A 21737-nucleotide genomic window follows, 5' to 3' on the forward strand; every position below is an offset into this window, starting at 1 on the left:
ATATACAATCCTCCAAAGTGTACAATCAGTTGCAGAGTCCTTTCTCTTAAGCATTACACCATTGAACGGGGTTGTTATCTTTCCATCAAAGCAATTGTTGCTGGAGTTATCATTAGTAAGTCAGAAGATTCACAAGGAAAAAGCAGTTGTTGCAGGTCATTAGGAATATAGACCTATTTATTCATTTGAAAGTCATCTGTGGATCACCTATTATATGCCTAGAAGAACCCTGGATATTGGAAGTACAAGACTGAATATGGCAACAAAGACATATGGCATATGAATTTTACTGTCACAAGGTAAGTGCTACCACAGAGGCCCAAAGACCCTTGGAAGCACAGGGGAAAGAAGAAGGAATTCTTTTTGAAGATGCCTGGGACCATTTCATAGAGGAAACGACATTCAATATGAGTATTAGGATTGAGTAGGAGTTCACTAGGTAGAGGAGAAGGTGGAAATGAGGGGACAGCATATGCAAAAGCAAAGAGATATAAAAGAACATAAATTGGTTTGGGAATGGTGAGAAGTTCAGTCTGAATCAAGCGTGATGGACACTGATTTGGGGAAGGAGAGGTGGTAGGAAGAAACACAGAAGCATGAGGTTGGAAAGGTAAGTTGGAACTAGACAATGAAGGGCCTTATACATGCCATGCCAAGGAGCGTGTATTTTATCTTAGAGGAAACAGTAAACCAACAAAGATTTTAAATCAGGAGAAAACATAATTGGATTTGTTGTTAGTAAAATAACTCTGGTGATTAGCATGGAGTCAGGAGTTAGGAAAAACCAGTCAAGAGGCTATTGTATGATGTTGATGAAGTTCTGAAAGACTTGAACATGAATGGAAGGGCCAGATTCTACAGATTTTTGGTAAAATTAACTGAACTTAGTGAGAAGGATGCAAATAATGATATTTGGTGGTTGATTCTATAGTTTCTTTCTTGAATGTGGGTGGATGGTGATGATTATAAAGTTAAAGATTGTAGCAGGTTGGAGTATAATGCAAAGGACTAGAAAAATGGTTCATCTTTGGATAAATTGTGTTTTAGGCAATAAAAAATAATAGTAGCTGGTGTTGGTTGAGTGCTTATAATTGACATAGGCACTGTTTTAAGTGCTTTGTATGTATCATTTAGATACAGGTGCAAGAGCTTAATAGGCAATTGGAAATAGAGATTTGGAGCTCAAGATATATGGGCTGGAGCTCTAAATTTGATAGTCATTAATGTATACGAGGTGTAAGGCTGTCAAAGCAAGAAGAGGACAGACAGATTATGAAATGACAAGAAAAATCACCATTTTAGGGCCAGGGAGGGGCAAAGACTGTAAGGTACAGTACAGCAAAGATCATACCTGACTTGTTCACTGCTGTATCACCAGGGTTTAGCATACTGCTCGGAATACAGTAGGTGCTAAATAAATATTTGTTGAATGAATAAAATAAAAACATCAGAGAAGTATAAGGAGAACTAAAGAGGCATAATATCTTGGAATTCAAAGGGGGAAAGAGTTTCAGAAGACTGGAAAGTGCCAAATACTACAATAGAGGAGTCAGAAAGAATGGGGACTAAAAAAAAGACATTGGGTTTGGGGGTTTGGCAATTAGGTGGCCATTATTAATTTGAATGATGGCAGTTTTGGTGAGTGGACTCAGTCTAGATTGTAATGGGTTGAAAGGGGAATGGCTGTTGAAGAAGAGTAGACAATGGCCAGAAATTTGGTGATAATGTGATTGAGGGGTTAGAGTTATGGAGGAAGATGGAGATAAGGATAAGGTTTTTGTTTGTTTGTTTTTATAAAGGAGGAGACTTCAATATGTTTGTAGAGGAAAAGAAGAATCCCTAGGAGAGGGACACATTATAGATGGTAAGAAAATAGATAATGCTCTTAGATAATTTTCCCATCACTGTTTCCCTGGGGCATGCTTATCAGGTCTTCTGTTTACATTTAGTTAGACTTTAAAACAAGTTAGAGCTCTATGATCTGCCTCACTGGGACATTCAGTCAGCTAAAAAGGACTTGATAACTTAATACAGAATGGTCATTTCCTAATATATTTTTCTATATGTGTATGTCCTGTCATCTATACATCATAGGACAAGTCTATAGTCTAATTATAGTGAGATTATGAAATTATATGCATAATTCAAGTAAGCAAAAGCAACATGTAATGATAATTGAGCTTAATCTATTTGTTTCATTCTTATATTAATGAGCTAATTAGGGTAATAGCATATTTTGCTTCTGTGATCTGGGTTGACTATGAACTTATAGAACATAGGGACATATTTACTGGAGACTCCATACTATGTCTCAAATATAAGACTGTTGGAATTCATAGTAAATACAAATGCCCTCAGGCCTGAACAAGCCTTGGAAAGTGACAATTTGTTTATTGTAAAAATCAGTTGCATAAGCTTGGGATTCTTAACCTTTTTTTTTTTTTTTTTTTAATCTTCATTTTATTGAGATAGATTCACATACCACGCAGTCATACAAAACAAATCGTACTTTCGATTGTTTACAGTACCATTACATAGTGGTACATTCATCACCTAAATCAATCCCTGACACCTTCATTAGCACACACACAAAAATAACAAGAATAGTAATTAGAGTGAAAAAGAGCAATTGAAGTAAAAAAGAACACTGGGTACCTTTGTCTGTTTGTTTCCTTCCCCTATTTTTCTACTCATCCATCCATAAACTAGACAAAGTGGAGTGTGGTCCTTATGGCTTTCCCAATCCCATTGTCACCCCTCATAAGCTACATTTTTATACAACTGTCTTCGAGATTCATGGGTTCTGGGTTGTAGTTTGATAGTTTCAGGTATCCACCACCAGCTACCCCAATTCTTTAGAACCTAAAAAGGGTTGTCTAAAGTGTGCGTAAGAGTGCCCACCAGAGTGACCTCTCGGCTCGTTTTGGAATCTCTCTGCCACTGAAGCTTATTTCATTTCCTTTCACATCCCCCTTTTGGTCAAGAAGATGTTCTCCGTCCCACGATGCCAGGTCTACATTCCTCCCCGGGAGTCATATTCCACGTTGCCAGGGAGATTCACTCCCCTGGGTGTCTGATCCCACGTAGGGGGGAGGGCAGTGATTTCACCTTTCAAGTTGGCTTAGCCAGAGAGAGAGGGCCACATCTAAGCAACAAAGAGGCATTCGGGAGGAGGCTCTTAGGCACAACCATAGGGAGGCCTAGCCTTCTTAACCTTTTTTAAAGCCATAGAATATTTTGACAGTCTGGTGAAGTCTATGGATACCTTTTCAGAATAACATTTTTAAATGTATATAATAAAATACAAGACATTATAATGGAAACCAATAATGTTGAAATATAATCATTAAAATATGTAATAAAACAAATTTGTGATGTGGTAATATATCTGCTTCTTTAGTAACACATTACATAATATTATCTAGTAGTGGGTCTAATGACTATCACAATTTTGAAGTAAAGATGCATATGTATGATACTTTAAGATATCTACAACTGTATTGTGATACGAAATTATCTGAGATTTAAATTGATGACAAAATCAGAAGTACTGTTAATACCACTGTGATTTGCGGCCTAGATTATAATCGAAGATGTGGTTAAATTTCAGTTAGAGACTTGTGCTGTTGAAGTTCCTGAATCCTATCCATGGATTCCTTGGTGGTTCATGGACACCAGATTAAGAACCCCTGGTTAAGCAGATCTGACTTCAGCATTTTGATGAAAATAAGTTGGGTACATGAATATGACCCTGTTCTGCTCAGTGGTTTTTTAGTACGGTGATCACTGAGTAAAATGCTACAATTGCCATCATGCAACAAAAACTACACCAAAACTACTCTACCCTTCTTTCTATCCTATGTCTCATTTAACCCTCCTTTTCTTGGCTCAGAGTCAGCTATGAAAGCTGACTTAGCCACTCTCAACTCAGAATTTTCATCTAAACAACAGTATGTCCAGGGGTCTCTCCTACTATGGGCTACCAAAACTGCTATTTCTAATTCTTTAAATACCTCATAAAAAGTATTGATGAGGTATGTATGAAAGGTATTTCCTCCATAATCAGAATAGTTGTCTGCCTCTCCCAGTATGCACAGTCTATATTACAGATTCCCATGGTATTCCTTGTATCTTTACCTCATCACCCACTTCCCTTTCTCCTGTCTTAAAATAAAATATACTTGTATTTGATCTGTCAATAATGTAAATATATTATCATCCATGTATTATCCATTTATGTAGTCATCTGATGTTTCATTTGATAATGCACTTCTTATACATCTGTACTGGTATCCTTCAGTTATCCCAAGATATATATTCTACGTCCACACATACGCACATATTGTAATTATTCATACTGGGTGAGATGTGGTATTTGCTAGCAGACAAAGCAGGAGACTAAAGAATTTATACAGACAAAGCCCCCCCCCCAAAAAAGGCAAATATTCCTGTTGATCTTTAAAATAGGCAGTGATTTTCTCCATCTCTGAACTCTCATAATATTATTCATACTTTGTTGACTAAAACTTTGTGAAAATCACAGTTAAGAAGACCAACCGGGGAAAGTTACAGTTTTAAAGGCAGAAGGTTGTATTTCAATCTGACCTTGATTTGAATGTGGTCAAAGGTATTTTACCTATGCTCTCTGCAAAGAGTCAAGAGACAAGTTTTCTCTTCTTCCCTTTCTCCCCAGGCAATTAACTCTCCCACCAAGCTTTTGACTCTTAAGGTTGATTGGTGGTATTAGAGACTTGCTTGAAAGCAGATTTGGATAGGGGTAAAGTGGGAAGAAAACATAAAGACCCTGACTACTTTGGGACACATTTTATCTCTTAGGCATGTTGGCCTATGGGTCACATTTGGATCTTTCTAGTCTTTGCTCTGATAAGCTGCAGTTACGTGTAGATAATAATTTATCATTAAGTATCCTATCCTTTAAGGAATATAATGACCACCATTGTTTGAGAATGTAAACTCCTAGGAAGTTAGTGATCATGTCTAAATAAGTCTGTGTACTGTGCCTAGCCTGGCACAGCACTTTAGGTAGTTACACCCTTGATAACCAAAGATGATTACAGATAGTCCAAAATTATAGGATCTTTTTCATTCATATTGATTGTGCAAATAATTCACCTGAAAGAAGGTCATCACTCCTTTAAAAAGAATTTAATGGAAACTCATTCCTTAATCCTGGGTTTTATCATTTAGCTTTCCATTCCTCTATATAGAACTGCTTTATAAACTCTGACAAAGAAATAACTCAAAAACACCTAAATGGACTTATCTTTAAATTCTCACCAATATTCCATTATTGACAATTTACCTCTCAAAGTAAAGAGACTCTCTCATAATGAAGCACAACAAAGTTCCTTTCAATCTACTTATAACAGCTATTTTTATTACTATTACTCAAACAAGGTACAGAGACTTCAAATATCTAAAACTATATGAAAAATGAAAAGCACTGCAAACCCAGAGGATAAACTGATATTGAAAATAGAAGATGAGAACCAGCCAACATAGATGAGAATCCACTGCAAAGAGTGTAAATGTAAAAAGAAAAACAAACAAACACCTTTCCCTCAGAAAAGTCATCTACTGAGATTTTATTCTGATTCTCCTCTGATCCTTTCTCTGACATTTTTGGAGAAAAAAAAAAGCTATACATCGAAGATATTATGTAGAAGTAAACAATAGGTGAAGTAGCTCTGGACTTATAAGGAAAAAATAAGGTTTTGTCAGTGGATCTCAAGGATTATTACAGTGTTACCGTGATCATTCACTTTGACAGGGCAGGTAACATAGTCTAAAACCCATGCACCAAAGCAGTACTTTATTTTGGCAACAACTTCAGTACTTCTAAGAATTGAAGGAATTGTCCTCCAGTGGCTTTTAAAGATATCAAGTGAAGGGAACAGTGTTTTAGAAGTCACCAGCTATCTGGAATAATCTGTAAGCACTTTTCCCAAAAGTACACTGAACAAGATTAACCAGAGGTCTGAAAATAAGGGTTTTACTGGAGGATATTCTGTCCAAGTATGACACTTTTACAAGTCGCAGGATTCTCAGACAAAATGTTAACCAATCAAAACCTGACATTTTCAATAAATGAACTATTGCACCTCAAGGTAACACATAACTAAACTTGTATACTGGAGGAATCAGAAGACGTGCATAGAGCCCTAAATCAGTCTTTTTTGTTTACAGAGCCTAGATTTTACTTATATAAGAGCTGATGTTCTAAGTTAAGAGGTCATGAAAATATTATAATTCAAGTTGTCTGGAATCATCCTCTCTTCATAAGAGAAATCATTTTACTTTATTCTGATATTTTCTTAAAGACACCATATGCCAGGATAAAGTAATCCCTCTTTTCATAAATGTATTAGGTAATTTTATTAGGATAAACTAAGTATGGTTCTATAAATAGTATTTAAAAATAGAGCCACTGAGTTAAAATTATCTAAACCCACCAGGTAAATATTTGGCATATATATTCATCTGTCATCTACAGAGTGAATGACTTTGGCTATTATTAAAAGCTTTTTTCAATACAGCAGTGAAACAACACTCAATAAATAGTTGACAACTTAATGCTTGAACTCAGTAATTTTATTTCTGCCAGTAGCTAGTGAGACTGGACAACTACAGCATCTCTGATACTCAGGTCCACCCTTGGAAAATTATTCTGCTAATTCCATGTGAGGTCTCTCTACTTTCCGGGATCCACTGAACTTTTCCTGACCAAATGTCAACAGATATCCCTTTGCTTGCAGTCCCCAGGTGATTTGGTGGATATTTAAACAGTCTATGAGATGTTAACTTTTAGAAAGTTTTTTTTTCTTTCCTAAACTCTTTATCTTTTAAACTTTCTGATGACATAGAAAACCAATAAAAGGAAACATTATAGAGAAACTGAACACCATCTACTAGTATCGGTTCAGTTCAGGTAGTTAAGGAACCCAGATGTTCTCATTTGGTACTGTCAAATAACTCATATGCAAATACTTAGGTTTAACACCCATAACATTCAGGGCCCTTTCAAGCTCTGCTCCTTGTGCTCTCCTCCCGCTCTCAAACTTGTGTGCCCATTCATATTCTTGTAGACCAGCGAAAATTACATTTCTTCTGCCTTGGAGATAGAGCCAAAGGAGGCATCATATGCCAGTCATCTTATGTTGTCCGGGAAGAGGTTCAGGAATCTATGAATTTTGTGTCTTCTACTTTTATTTCCCCAGCCCGTTAAGAAGTTTTTGGACAGGAAGATGTCTGGGTCCCAAAGGCATTAGCTGACACTGTGCTATTCTTTTCCAAGAATCCCATTAACTCCCATTAGAAACTAGATTGGTGTGAACTCCGTTTCGCCGTGCAACCCTCTGTAACCGCCTAACACAAACACAAGGGGTGTGACAGGGAGGGGGTCAAAGGAGGAAGAGGGAAAAGGGTCGGGGGAAGACACTCACCGCCCGTGCCAGTTCTTCCGTCAGGCACAATGTAACCAGGAGCAGCCAGAACCTGAAACAGGAGGGAGGGTGAGTAACATGGGCTCTCTAGGCTCCGGGGTCCAGCGTCTGCCCACAGTTCCCCCAACCCCTTTTTGCTGTCTGCCCCCACTTTCTCTGCGGAGACAGAAGTACAAGTATAGTCCCGGCGGGTAAAATAACTGGAAGTAGGAAAGAAGAGGGGAGCTCGTGGCAGCAACGGCTCACCCAGGGTGCATGCTTGCGGCTTCTCCGGAGCTGGGTCCCCGGAGACTTCTAAGCGGCTGCGCGGCCCCGGATCTTCGGGGCTCCGCTGATGCTTGGCGGTTGCTTCTTTACTCAGGAAGACGCAGTAGAGGGGCGAAATGGGCCACTTCGGAAGAAACTACGCTCAGCTTCTAGATAAGATGTTCCCCCAAAGGAAAACATGCTCAGCGGTGCCCGCTACAACTTGCGGTACTCAGGAGATAGTTTCATGCTCCAAGAGAGGAAGGAATGGAGGGGAGGGGCGGGGCTGTCTGCTGTCAATCATCTCCCCTACCTTGGGCCGCCGGCCGTCTTTCTCACGTTAAGGCACATCGGCTATACTGAACAGTCCACTTAGCACCCAGCTTCACGCACGGGCCCGCAGAAATCAATACCCCAAGACCTGTGCAACTACGTACCATACAATTCCATAAAGTGTTAACGGTTACACATATATAGACTTAGGCATACAACTATATAGACAGATGGATTCAAAAGTGCCATTTCACACAGACCCATATGTACACAACACTTACTCTAATTGCACACTGAGCTCTTGTGGGCGGGGTGGTGGTGGTGGTGGTGGTGCTGGTGCTGGTTCTGGAGTTGTAAATCCACTGTAAGTTGAGTAGAACCTATGGAGAAGTGAGCCCCATGAAAAAAATTCAAAGTCTTCAAAGACTATAGGGATAAATTCTAGGGCCTGAGATAACAGAAATGCTCTGAAGAATTCTTCAGCAAATTCCTGAAAGTTCCTCCAAGGAGTCCACATAAAGTATTTTCTGGGCCTATTGGCACTTCTTTTAAGCCACATACCAGAATTAAAGTCTACTTTATTTGGGAGACATCAATTCAAATGCCATTAACTCCACATAAATATTTCCGTTACGAGTTTGTGTTAATTTTAAGGAAAATTGCACTGAAGTTATTTAATTTCCTACCTCAAATCCCTCCAAAACACAACCACAATGAGAGCCAATACTTATGTTAGCTCAATACGGGAGGTAAATATTAGTTACATTCAATGTAGCTTCATAGAAAGATATCACTGTATTATAACATTCACCCATACAATAATTACTATTATCTATTGAATGTCCCCAAATCTTATATGCATATAAACCTCATAAAATATTCACACAATATACTATACATTTGTGCAGTTTCATCTACAGTTAGAAGACATTTTAAATTAATTCATTATGTATCTATATTCCTATTTTTCTAATATTTTCACATTTTCTGCTCGGATGTAGAAACTCTGCCTTGAGATTAGTTCAAAGGCAAAGAACACCATCAGCTCAGAGAGCAGCGACCAAAATTTGTATCTAATGATTAACAATAAAGCACCGTCCCTCTGAGATCCGTCCGCTAAAAAAATAGTCCCAGCTCAGGTCCGTTTGTAATTGGCTTTGGTGTTCACACCAAAGAGAGAGTGGAACTGGGCTAAGAAGAGTAGTATCAACAGAAAGTGCAGGTAAACAAATGGAAAACCTTCCCTGTTTGGACTCATGGTTTTAGCCAACTGGTCTGGAAGTCTCCCTCCTCCAAAATAACTGAGCTTCACTCCCTCGCAGGTTGCCGGTGCAGACTGAAGCTGTGGCGGAGTGATACTCAAATTCCCCAGAGCTAGTGAGGAGGGGGGCGGCGCGGGGGAAAGGAGGGAGGAAAGTAGATCTCTGAGACCTGAGTGAGGGAAAAAGTTTGCAAGTCTGGACTGAAGGGAAAAGTGCTCCCCAGAGACTGGCTTTGGGAGGGGAGGGAGGTGGAGGGAAGATTAGCTTCTTTTTTTTTCCCTCCCCTCTTCAAAAACTTCTTTCTTCACACCCTAGCCGACTAGCAAAATTGGGACACCCTGGCTGTCCTCTCTGGCTATAACTCTCCCAATAAACCGTCAAGATTATGTCAGTTGGTCAAAGCCAGCAGAGAATTTCGTGCGGGTGCTGAAGGAGCTGCGGAAGCTGGAGAAGAATGAAACTGCGTGGAGTCAGCCTGGCTGCCGGCTTGTTCTTACTGGCCCTGAGTCTTTCGGGGCAGCCTGCAGAGGCTGCGGTAAGTCCTTCCTTCCAACCCCCACCCCCACTCCATCACCTCACCTTCAAGCTGAAATCACTTTTTGTCCCTTTACCTTGCCTGCTCCTCGGCTTTGGCCAGTGAATTCAAATTTGCCTTCACTTGTTTAGGAAGAAACAATATTTACAGCGTGGTAACTCAAGCCTTCTTTAGTCCAAGGGAGAGCTTTAAGTGTTTAAAAATAGGGCTGCTTCCTTCCTGCAGGTAGCTGCTCTGGGGGCAAGATCAAAGTCAGGAGTGGGGGACGCATATTAATGGATCACTAAATTCTGGTGGGTATTTAAAACTTTTTCTCCCCACTCTCGGCCCTGGGATGTTTACCTGCCTGTCGGCTAACCTTTTCGTTACTTATACCCAACCCTTGCACTCTCTAAACTTTGTAGTTTATTTTAGCTCTTTAAAATCCAGCTTCCATTAAATTGGATGAAGTTCTTCTCCTTTGCTCTATTCTTAAGCAACATGAACCTCCCTCCACCTCAGGTCAGAAAAACCACTGTAGAATCTGTGTTCACCTTTTGACAGCCTTGTTACAAAAGTTAAGGTAACCTACGGAGAAGAGCGAGGCATGGCCTCAGGTTTCAGATCTTCTGCGCCTTTTTTTATTTTTGAAGTTCTGGGTTTTTGTTGTTTTGTTGAGGTTTTTGTTTGTTTGTTTGTTTGTTTAAAACTCACTAAGGCACCTGAACAAATTGAGAATTTGCCCATCACCTTTTTAAAGGAAAAGACTTCTCTTTTTTCAAAGGAGAATGAGTGTTCTAGTTTAAAGGAGTGTCAGGGAGGACTTACACGTGAAATGACAGAAAAAAAGTTCCACTCACTGTTGAGAATGAAGGATTAAAACCCCAGTATATCTCCTAGAAATGTATCTGGGTAGTCCCAACCACTATCTTTCCGGCAATGACTTTGTCAGAGAAAATGCTCTCCAGCCCGAATACCATCATCCCTAAATTCCCTAAACCTCTAAAGAATGACAAATAATTTAAAGGTTATATTTGAGTAATCATAATAAGTGGTATTTAAAACAGTGATATGAGATCATGGTTTAGGTCTTCACATGGTTAAGTGACTATCAATTCTTTATATGCAGCTGCTGCGTTACAGCTTATGAGGCCACTTTCTTTTGAGTTAGGTTCCCTATAGCACTCAGCATGCCTCTAAACCACATAGCCTTCCTTCTGTCCTCCAGAAAGTGTGAACTCAAGGTATGAAAAATAACGTTCATAATTACTATGAGCACAACATAATTGTGGTGGCAAATATGCTGAAAAAACATGCATATCAAGTATTTTTAATTATGCATGCCATAATTTGCCTCCATCAAAGTAGATAATTGATTTAAAATTGATTTTTTGTTGCACAGCATTTTAGTGGGATAAAAGTTAGCCACTCAATAGGGCTACACAGACTGTGGGAGACAACTACAATTGTGCTGTTGAAAATAGTTGATTTAAAAAACATTTTAGTGCCTACTGCTTATGACATTTGGCCCTGAGGCAAAAATTTTATTTCTATTTCTCAAATTTTTTTCTTTCTGACATTGCTATTAATAAGTAAGCACCAGATACCAATCATACAGACATGTATAGCAACACTACATATGAATTTATATTAAATCAATTTATATTAAAAATATTTCTTTTTATGATTGACAAAACTTGAGAACAAACTTGTTTTCTTGGACTTTTGAACTAAAGATTGAGTCTTCATGAAAAACTTACAGAAAACACCATAAAGTTTTTACCTTTTTTTCTAAGTAATTTTTAAAGAACATTTTACATCCTATTTCCTTATCATTAGGCTATTGTACCTCTAATAAAACAAGGGTTTGTTTTGCCTGCTCCACCCATCAATATCCTAGTTAGATGAATGTTTTAATCATCTCAAAAATATGAATGCTATCTGCTCTCCATACTTGTGCTGGAGATATTGGTGACCTTCTCCAGAGTAAAACTGGATGAGAGTGGGGCTGGTTGTTGACTGAAGTAGTCTAGTATTGGGACTTTTAAAACAGGAAGAGTTTTGCACTTAAATTTCTTTAATTTCTCAGAGATTTAAAGGTGATTTCTTTATCTCTGAAGCCATTCCAAATTGTTGGGATTTCACAAATATTTGAAAGATTTTTACTTTAGGTGGAATAAAGTAACTTTTATGCTGAAAGATTAGCAATAAGAGAAAAATGGCAGCTTTGGGTTGGAAGGATCATTTGTAGTGTTGGAAATAATGTGTTTTTTTATGTAAATCATACAGACATGAGCACTCATGCACTTCTGGTGGAAATGTAAAATGGTACAGCCTCTTTGGAAAACACTTTGGCTCTTTCTTAATAAATTAAATATGCAACTACCATTGATCCATCCACTCTACTCCTTGGTATTTACCCAAGAGAAATTAAAGAATATGTCTATACAAATACATATATATGAATGTTCATAGGAGCTTTATTTAAAAGAGCCCCAAACTGGAAAAAACCCAAATGTCTATCAAAATGTGAATGAATAAACAAAATATTGTATAGAAATACTACTCAGCCATAAAAATGAATAAACTACTGATATATGCAACAACACGGATGGATCTCAAAATAATCATACTATGTGAAATAATCCAGACAAAAAATGGAGTACATAGTGTATGATTCCATTTATATAAAATATTAGAAATCACAAACTAATTTATAGTGGCAGAAAGATTGGTAGTTCCCTGGGGTCAGGGAGGATGACAAAGGGGCATGAGGAAATTTCTGAAGGTGATGGGTATGTTCACTCTCTTGATTGTGGTGATGGTTTCATGGGTTTATACCTATGTCAAAAGTTAACAAATTGTACACGTTAAATATGTGCTCTTTACTGTATGTCAATTATACCTCAATAAAGTTGTTTTTTTTTTAAAAAGGTAATTATACCTGTATTGACTCACTGCCAGTAGGATATGCACTTAGATTTATGGATATGGTATGTAAAATTATACTACTACTATATAAATGTTAGTAAGTTGTTGTGGAGTAGAGTGGATAGGTTTCTGTCATTTAAATGTACCATCTCCCTTGTGAAGAGTGGCAAGAACTCATCAAAGATAGGACTGTGGCTTTTGGCCATGGAACAGTTTTTCTTCTATGAAGTATCCTGGTCCATAGGAAGAATTTTTCATCATTGTCATCAGCATTATCATTATAGCTTGCATTTTTTGAGTGTTTACTGTGTGTTATGCACTGTGCTAATGTGGTAATATATATTATCATATTTAATCTTCATAACAGATTTATGAAGTGAATACCATTATTAAACTCATTTTATGGATGAGGAAACTAGAACATAGTGGTTATGTAACTTGCCAAAAATCACATAGGTAGTAAGCTGTTGAGCTGGAAATTTTGAATCCAGGCAGTTTTACTCCAGACTCTTTGCCCTCAATGACTGTCCTATACTGCCCTACTACAGACATTTATTTGCTGTTCAGATTATTGGGATTTTTGCTACTTTTTTTTTTGACACAGGAGGTAAAATGGAAATAATCATGGGGTTACATCTCTTCCTGCTGATGTTAGAGAAGTAACGTGGAAGAATGGAAAGAGCTTCAGGCTTAGATTCAAAAGATCAGAGTTTGATCTCTGTATCTATATCTATATAGCAAAAGATGATTTAAAAGCAACCTAAAAAACAATTGTTTTTTTCAGGTTATATAGTTTTATGCAATCACAATACATAAAAAGTTAGATCTGTAAAACAGGTGTAATTTGTGGTTGATGATTTATTTTTAATGATTTGCCTCATGATTCCTTTAATTAGTCAGTTAGTGATTTTAAATACACCTAACTTTTCAGGAACTTGTCTATTGTGAAAAAAAGTGGTATGTGTGTATGGTGGCACACTTTGCTTAATATGCTCAATTACAAAGTTTGGTTTTGGTTTGTTGTTTTTAACCAATTCACCTGTCCACTATATCCAATTCTGTTCACTCAACTATCTATATACCTTTAGTCTTGTGCATATATTTGTATATGTATATTTCTTTGTGTCTGTGTAGTGTGTACTATTGTGACTGAGCACTTTTTTCCCTTGTTTTTATTTGGCATTTGATGTCTATATATGCAACACATGGGACTCTTTACCATGAATTAACCGTTATAATTTGGTTAAGATGGTGTCTGCCAAGTTTATCCACTGTAAAGTCACTATTTTTCCCCTTTGTAATTACAAAGTGAGCAGATCTTGTGAGACTACATGGGGCAATACTGTGAGACAATATAATTATCCTGTTTCTCATCAGACTTCTGCTCACTAATTTTAGAATCCATTGATGATTCCTGCCCAAATAATTATTACTGTGACATCTGCCAAGTGGTGATTTGTAATTTTCAACATTTTCTACATTTATTAACCTAATTCTATTGTAGTAAAGAACTTTCCCTTTTCCTCTATTTATTTATTCAATTATTTATAGCAGTATGGACTCACGGATATCTACCTTATTCTATGGGTCATAATTAATTATACTATTATCATTTTTTTGTTTCTCAAATTTTCCCATATTTGGCCAATAGGATCCCCTTTAAGTTGGCTCATTTGTCCTTTCGACATATCCCCATCATTTTTTGAGCACTCCCTTATTTTCTGGCACCACAAGATGTTTCAGGCTCATTTTGTACTTCCCTTGCCCCAACCCTGTAATCAGTCATTTCTCCAAGGAGCCTTGATTCTTTTTATTGGAGAATGGTATTTAGAAACCACTATCTGGGTGCTGGGTGTGCTCATGATTACTGGAATGTCATTGCTTCTAGGCTCTTTTAGTAGACAGAACTAGGAAATATGCAAATATATATATATACACAGACACATACCCCTATCTGTATCTGTTTCTTATTCCCTCTCTCTTTCTCTCTCTCCCTCTCTCTCCACCCCCACCCCCACACCCATGAATTCATAGTGATACTTCTGATTCTAATCCAACATCACAGGATAAACATACATTGTTGAAAGCATTACTTACTGCATAAACTCTCAACTTTTCTGCCTAGTTTTCAAGGCCTATCATAATCTTTACCCTCATACAATCTTAACCACTTTCTAGTATCACTCTTCAGAGATGTTTTGTGGGCTTTGTAGAAGTCCTATACAGAGTCTTCAAGAGCTTGGCTTCTGGAGTCATACCTGGAATCCGACTGGTAGTTGTGTGATCTTCAGCAAAATAGTAACCTTTGAACCTTAGTTTCCTTAGTGACAAAAGGGGAGTGGGGGTGGCAGTGTGATAGTACCTGTCTTGGTTTGCCAGGGCTGTTATACCAAATACCACAGACTGGTAGGCTGAAACAACAAGAATTTATTGTCTCACAGTTTTGGAGGCTTGCGAAATCAAAGTATAAGCAAGCCATGCTTTCTCTGAAGTCTCTAGCATTCAGAATGGTGGCTTGCTGGCAATCCATAACACAATTTCTATCTCTTTCACATGGTGATCTGTCTCTTTCTGTCTCCTGCTCACTCCTACTGTATCCAATTTCCTCTGCATCTAAGGTCTCCAGTCATATTGTATTAAGGCCCATCCTGATTCAGTTTGGCCTCACCTTAATTAATAACATCTTTAAAGATCCTGTTTACAAGTGGGTTCACATCCATAGGACCAGGGTTTAGGACTTGCACATATCTTTTTGGAGGACATGATTCAATCCATAATAATGCCTATCTTATGGATTATTTTGAGGATAAAATGAGAAAAGTTATGTCAAGCATTTAGAATAGTACTTGGTACAGAGTAAGAGCTCAATAAATTTTTTATTTCTTTATTGTCATTAAAAACTGTGTTGACTCCATTTCTTACTGCATTAACTCTCAACTTTTCTGCCTAGTTTTCAAGGCCCTTGTCCAGTCTTAATTTCATTACATTTTAAAATATCCTCCCTCCATTCTAGCCTAGGTAAGCTTTCTTACAATCTCTGGAGCACTGCGTACATATTTCAGACTCTCCATCTTGATTAGGAATCCTATGAATCCAAGTCTTTGCTCAATTCTACAATATTTGCCTTCAGTCAGCAGACATTTATTCAGTAACTTCTAAGTACTCAACAATTGTCTTTATGTTGTTCTGTTTCTACCCTCATGAATGTGCATTGTCCTCAAAATCATTTTGTGCTAGACACTATGGATAAAACTGAGTAAGATGACAAGGTCCCTGCATTCATGGAGTTCACGTTCTAGTGAGAACAGACAAACAGTTCTTCTGTGGGAACTTTTCCCTACTGTTATATCAGTTGCTGATTGTACCCTTCTTTGACATCTTGTAATATTTAACTTCTCAAGTCTGGTATCTAAATGTATTTGATCTTACAAGCATTTTGTTTTATGAGTTTTTATCTGGTCTTTCCATTGGATTATAGATTCTTTGAAGGCAAGAATTGTATATTTGTTACTTCAGACAACCAACGTGCATGCTGTTTTTGTCTGATAATAAAAGTGATATATGCTTAATGTCAGAAACTTGAAAAATGTAGAAAAGTATGAAGGTGAAAATGAAATTGGTCGACAATTTTACCAAAAATACAGAAACAACCCCTATTATTTTCCCTACATATCTGTTTTTTTCTTTTTTTAAAAAATAAGTTGGTTTTAAAAAAAGCTGGGATCATTCTATATACAATTTTATATCTTAAGTGTTTTTTTACATATGAAACATTCCCATGTTACTAAATTCCTTAGTTTTAAACAATTATTTTTAAATGATTGCTATGATTTCTTTTTTTTCAATTTTTTTTTTTTTTACTTTTTATTTTGAAATAAATTCAAACTTACAGGACAGTTGGAAAAATAATACAAACCCCATACACAGAACTCCAGCCTACCCCAACCCCCCTCCACAGATACCCTGATCTACCAACTATAATATTTTGTCACTTTACCATTTCTTTCTTTCCCTCCCTATCTATCATTCATCATCTATTGCTCTGTCTTCTGAACATATGAGAGCAAGTTGCACACATCTTTGAACAAATAATGTAATTCACATATACATTTACTATGAACAAGAATATTCATTTATGTAATCACATTAAGTGTAGTTAAGAAGTTCAAGAAATTTAACATTGATATAAAAGTTACATTCTATATTTCATTTTTTTCTTATGTCCCAATTGTGTCCTGGAAATCTTTATTTCTTCATGTGGTTTCAGTCAATTGTTTAGTGTCTCTTCCTTTCAGCCTGCACAGTTCCCTTTAGCATTTCTTATAGGACTGATCTACTGGTGATGAAGTCCGTCAGCTTTTGATTATCTGGGAATGTTTTCCTCTCCCCCTCATTTTTAACCTCCAAGTGTTTGTGAATTTTCTGTCTCTGATGGTTATTGACTTCTAATTGTATTCCACTGTGGTCAGAGAATGTGCTTTGAATAATTTCATTTTTTTAAAATTTATTGAGGCTTGTTTTATGTCCCAGCATAGGATCTATTCTGGAGAAAATTCCGTGAGCACTAGAGAAGAATGTGTATCCTGGTGATTTGGGATGTAATGTTCTATATATGTCTGTTAAATCAAATTCATTTATTGGATTCTTTAGGTTTTCAGTTTCCTTATTGGTCTTCTGTCTGGTTGATCTCTCCATAGTAGAGAGTGATGTGTTGAAGTCTCACACAATTATTGTAGAAACATCCATTGCTTCCTTTAGTTTTGCCAGTATTCGTCTCATGTATTTTGTGGCACCATGATTGGGTGCATAAACATTTATGATTGTTATTTCTTCTTGTTGAATTGCCCCTTTTATTAGTATGTAGTGGCCTTCTTTGTCTCTCATAACATCCTTGCATGTAAAGTCTATTTTATCTGAGATTAATATTGCTACTCCTGCTTTCTTTTGGCTGTAGCTTGCATGAAGTATTTTTTCTATCCTTCCACTTTCAATTTTTTTGTGTCTCTGTGTATATGATGACTCTCTTGTATGCAACATATTGATGGTTCATATTTTTTGATCCATTCTGCCAATCTATATCTTTTAATTGGAGAGTTTAATCCATTTACATTCAACGTTATTACTGTGAAGGCATTTCTTGAATCAGCCATCCTATCCTTTGGTTTATGTTTGGCACATATATTTCTTCCCTCTCTCTCTTATTGTCCTTTAATGAACCAATATTGAATCTCTTTAGTACTGAACCTTTCTCTATATCTCTCTCTCCTTTCTTTGTTTCTCTGTCAGTAGGGCTCCCTTTAGAATCTGAAGTAGGGCAGGTCTTTTATTAGCAAAATCTCTCAGCATTTGTTTGTCTGTGAAAAATTTAAGCTCTCCCTCAAATTTGAAGGAGATCTTTGCTGGATAAAGTATTCTTGGTTGGAAATTTTTCTCTCTCAGAATTTTAAATATGTCATGCCACTGCCTTCTCACCTCCATGGTGTCTGCTGAGTAGTCACTACTTAGTCTTATGCTGTTTCCTTTGTATGTGGTGAATTGCTTTTCTCTTGCTGCTTTCAGAACTTGCTCCTTCTCTTCAGTATTTGACATTCTGATCAGAATGTGTCTTGGAGTGGGTTTATTTGGATTTATTCTATTTGGAGTTCGCTGGGCATTTATGCTTTGTGTATTTGTTTTGTGTAGAAGGTTTGGGAAGTTTTCCCCAACAATTTCTTTGAATACTCTTCATAGAACTTTACCCTTCTCTTCTCCTTCTGGGACACCAATGAGTCTTATATTTGGATGTTTTATTTAATCTATCATATCCCTGAGGTCCATTTTGATTTTTTCATTTTTTTTCCCATTCTTTCTTTTGTTCTTTCATTTTCCATTCTGTGGTCCTCAAGGTCACTGATTTGTTGTTCAGCTTCTTCTAGTCTTGTACTATGAGTATCCATAATCTTTTTAATTTGGTCAACAGTTTCTTTTATTTCCATAAGATTATCTATTTTTTTATTTACTCTTGCAATTTCTTCTTTTTGCTCTTCTAGGGTCTTCTTCATGTCCTTTATATCCTGTGTCATGCTCTCGTTGTTTGTCTTTAGTTCTTTGATTAATTGCTCCAAGTACTGTGTCTCCTCTGATCTTTTGATTTGGGTGTTTGGGTTTGGGTTAGCCATATCATCTGTTTTTTTCATGTGCTTTAAAATTTTCTGTTGTTTTTGGCTTCTTGGCATTTGCTTTGCATGATATGGTTCTTTTAGGATATGTGGGAATATTCAAAGACTAATCTCTTATTTGTCAGGTCTACAGCTTGGTGGCGTACACTTTCTCTAACTAACCAGCAGATGGCGTCCACAAGTCACCTATTCCCCTCAAGTCAGTTCTCCCCAACTTTGTCTTTGTGGTGTGTGGGGATCTGATTCTTGTGGGGTCCAATTGGTACACCAAATTTGGGTGTCTTGTTGGTGCTTCCTGCCCTGAATGTGGGGCATGTGTCTGAGCAGTTAGGGAGGGAGGGCAGCTTTAATAATCAAACCTCCCATGTGTTCCCAGAGATTTAAGGCTGTTGCAAGAGTCTAAACCTTCATTTCAGTCTTGCCACAGGTTGTCTCTGCCGCTGACCCACAAGTCCTTGGTATTGGCGTATGGTCCCCTGGATTTCCGAGTGGGTCCCTCTTCCAAGCTGTGCCCTTCTAGGGCCTCTGCTGAGGGAAGGTTGTGCTACGTCACAAGTGCATGCCTCAAGGGAAGTTCTGGGCCACTGGGTTCTTTAGAATTTTAAAGAACATTTTACATCCTAGGCCGTTCATCCTCAAGGGCTTAAGGATGGCTGTATGGGGCGTGTTAACTTCCCACTTTTTGCACAGCTCCGTCTTCCCAGCTCCGGGTCAATTAGCTGTGGGTGCGCGAAAGCCTATTGTCCATGCCTGATATTGTGGTGTGTGCATGTGTTGCTGGAAACTCCTGTCACACTGGGTGTTTTGGCGTGGCTCTGGGCTGTGGCGCCTGCACCGGGCAGGAGCGTTCCCAGCCCTCCGGAAAGATGGCTGCAAAGCATGTGGTTATTTTCCCCTTTTGGCTCCCCTCTGCCTGCCTCGCTCCGAGACAATCAGCAGCAGTGCGCAAAAGGCTATCTTCCACGCCTGATATTGAGGCGTTCGCACAGCCCTTTCCTGCCACGCTTCACTGTGTGGTTCTCGCTGCCATATCTGCAGCCGCTTTTGAGTTTTTCAAAAAAGAACTAGTCCACCTCCAAACGCTAGCCTACGGTTTCCCTACACTGCAGTGTGGCTGCTGGATAATCAGTAGGCTCACTCACTCGTTTCAGAACGCAGACTCCCGGTTTCACCAAGTGCATGGTCCCTGTGGATTCAGCAGACCTTGTCCAGCTGGTGCATCGCTGGAACTGGTGTTCTGGGTCACTTTCTGGCCTCTATCTAGTATTTTTTATGGAGGTGTTTTTTTGCCCTGTCTCTCCTAGCTGCCATCTTAGTTTCTCCTCGCTGTGATTTCTTTTTATACTACATTTACCTGTTCACATTTATAGAATATTTTTTAAATTTTCATTTTTTTGGTCATTATAAGGAGTGCTGCCATGAACATTTATTATGTATTTTTGATTATTTTGTTACTTCTGTGTCCTTCATGGGAAATTACTGGTTTAAAGACAATCAGTAGTTTTTAAGTCCTTGGTACATTCAGTAGACCCTGACATTTGGACAAGATATATCAAAAGATAACTTATAATACTAACTCTTGTTTTAGGGTTTACTCTGTCACACCCTATAGGTAGATAATAACTCTTTGCTAGAACTATACCATAGAGGTTTTGCCTTTTTCTTCCAATGAAATTTTTTTTCAATAAAATTTTAAAGAACATTTTACATTCTAGGCCATTTGTCCTCGAGGGCTTAAGTTTTACTTTTTTGAACCATGCATCCCCTTACATTTTGCCCCTGGACAGAAGGTGGAGCCTGCCCAACACGAATGCCTCACCCACTGACCTCTTCCTTCTATAACAAGGTTATAACATACTCCAAACTCACCGACATTCCCCCTCTCCTAGGAGAGTTTCATGAATGCATTTGAAATGGGAGCTTTTTCTACCCTGTTTCTTACTCCCTTCTCCAGCCCTTGGCCTGTAGCTGCCTATCAGGCTTACACTTAAATAGCTGTGTCTTTGTCTCTTTCTGTGTCCTGCTTTCATTTTTCCCCTAGTGGTGCTCCAGAATCTTTTCCCCGTTAATTATTAATCTATTATTCCCACCTTGGGGTGTTAATATCCTCACCCCCATCTCCTCTTTCTAGAAAATCAGACTCATAAGTACTATGAAATGAGAGACCTTCATACATTTGGTACCTCTCCCATTTTACTTTCTCCCTGTTTGTCCTCACTAGCTAAATGACTGTTTATTGAATGTTGGCCAGCCTTGTAACTTGTGAAAATCAAATATATTCCTTAGGAAAATCATAAAATGTTGATGCATTATGGCTTTTCCAGGTGGTATTTGAATAGCTAAACTTTAAGCTTCTGAATGATAAAGATCTACTCTTGCCAAATTGCTTTCTGGAATGTTTTTACCAATTATACTCCTATCAGTAGTGTGTAAGAGTGCCTATGAGACAGTCCTAATAATTTTTTCCTATCTACTACAATGACTATGGAATTATTGCTCAATTGATTGCCAGGTGGTTGGCTGATTTGGTCTTATCCTCTAATGATTTTCTTTTAAAATGCAATCATTCCATCATTGCATCCCTTTCTGACAATAGCAACCATGGAGCAGAAGTAATTTTGGAAAATATATTCTTTCTAATTAACATATTATAAATTTGCTACCCATTCACTTAGCTAAATTTTCATTTTAAAGATTTGCTTTTTTTTTTTTTAATTTTATTAAATTCAGTTTTATTGAAATACATTCACACACCATACAATCATCCGTGATATACAATCCACTGTCCACAGTATGATAACATAGTTATGCGTTCGTCACCACAATCTATCTCTGAACATTTTCCTTACATCAGAAAGAACCAGAGCAAGAATAAAAAATAAAAGTGAAA

At 37.7% G+C, this 21737-nt stretch overlaps 1 protein-coding gene across 6 annotated transcripts in view; it reads left to right on the plus strand.

Annotated features, from left to right (window-relative positions):
• The first annotated feature begins 9424 nt into the window (after positions 1-9424).
• COL4A5 (collagen type IV alpha 5 chain) overlaps positions 9425-21737 on the plus strand; it is a 414777-nt gene continuing 402464 nt past the window's right edge. For all 6 annotated transcript variants that reach the window (XM_037821236.1, XM_037821237.1, XM_037821239.1 and 3 more), the window contains exon 1: positions 9425-9779. In XM_037821236.1, the coding sequence (XP_037677164.1) occupies positions 9699-9779 (81 nt within the window). In that variant the 5' untranslated portion in view covers positions 9425-9698. The remainder of the gene's footprint in view (positions 9780-21737) is intronic.

Source organism: Choloepus didactylus, chromosome X (genome assembly GCF_015220235.1).
Source record: "Choloepus didactylus isolate mChoDid1 chromosome X, mChoDid1.pri, whole genome shotgun sequence".
Lineage (NCBI taxonomy): Eukaryota > Metazoa > Chordata > Mammalia > Pilosa > Megalonychidae > Choloepus > Choloepus didactylus.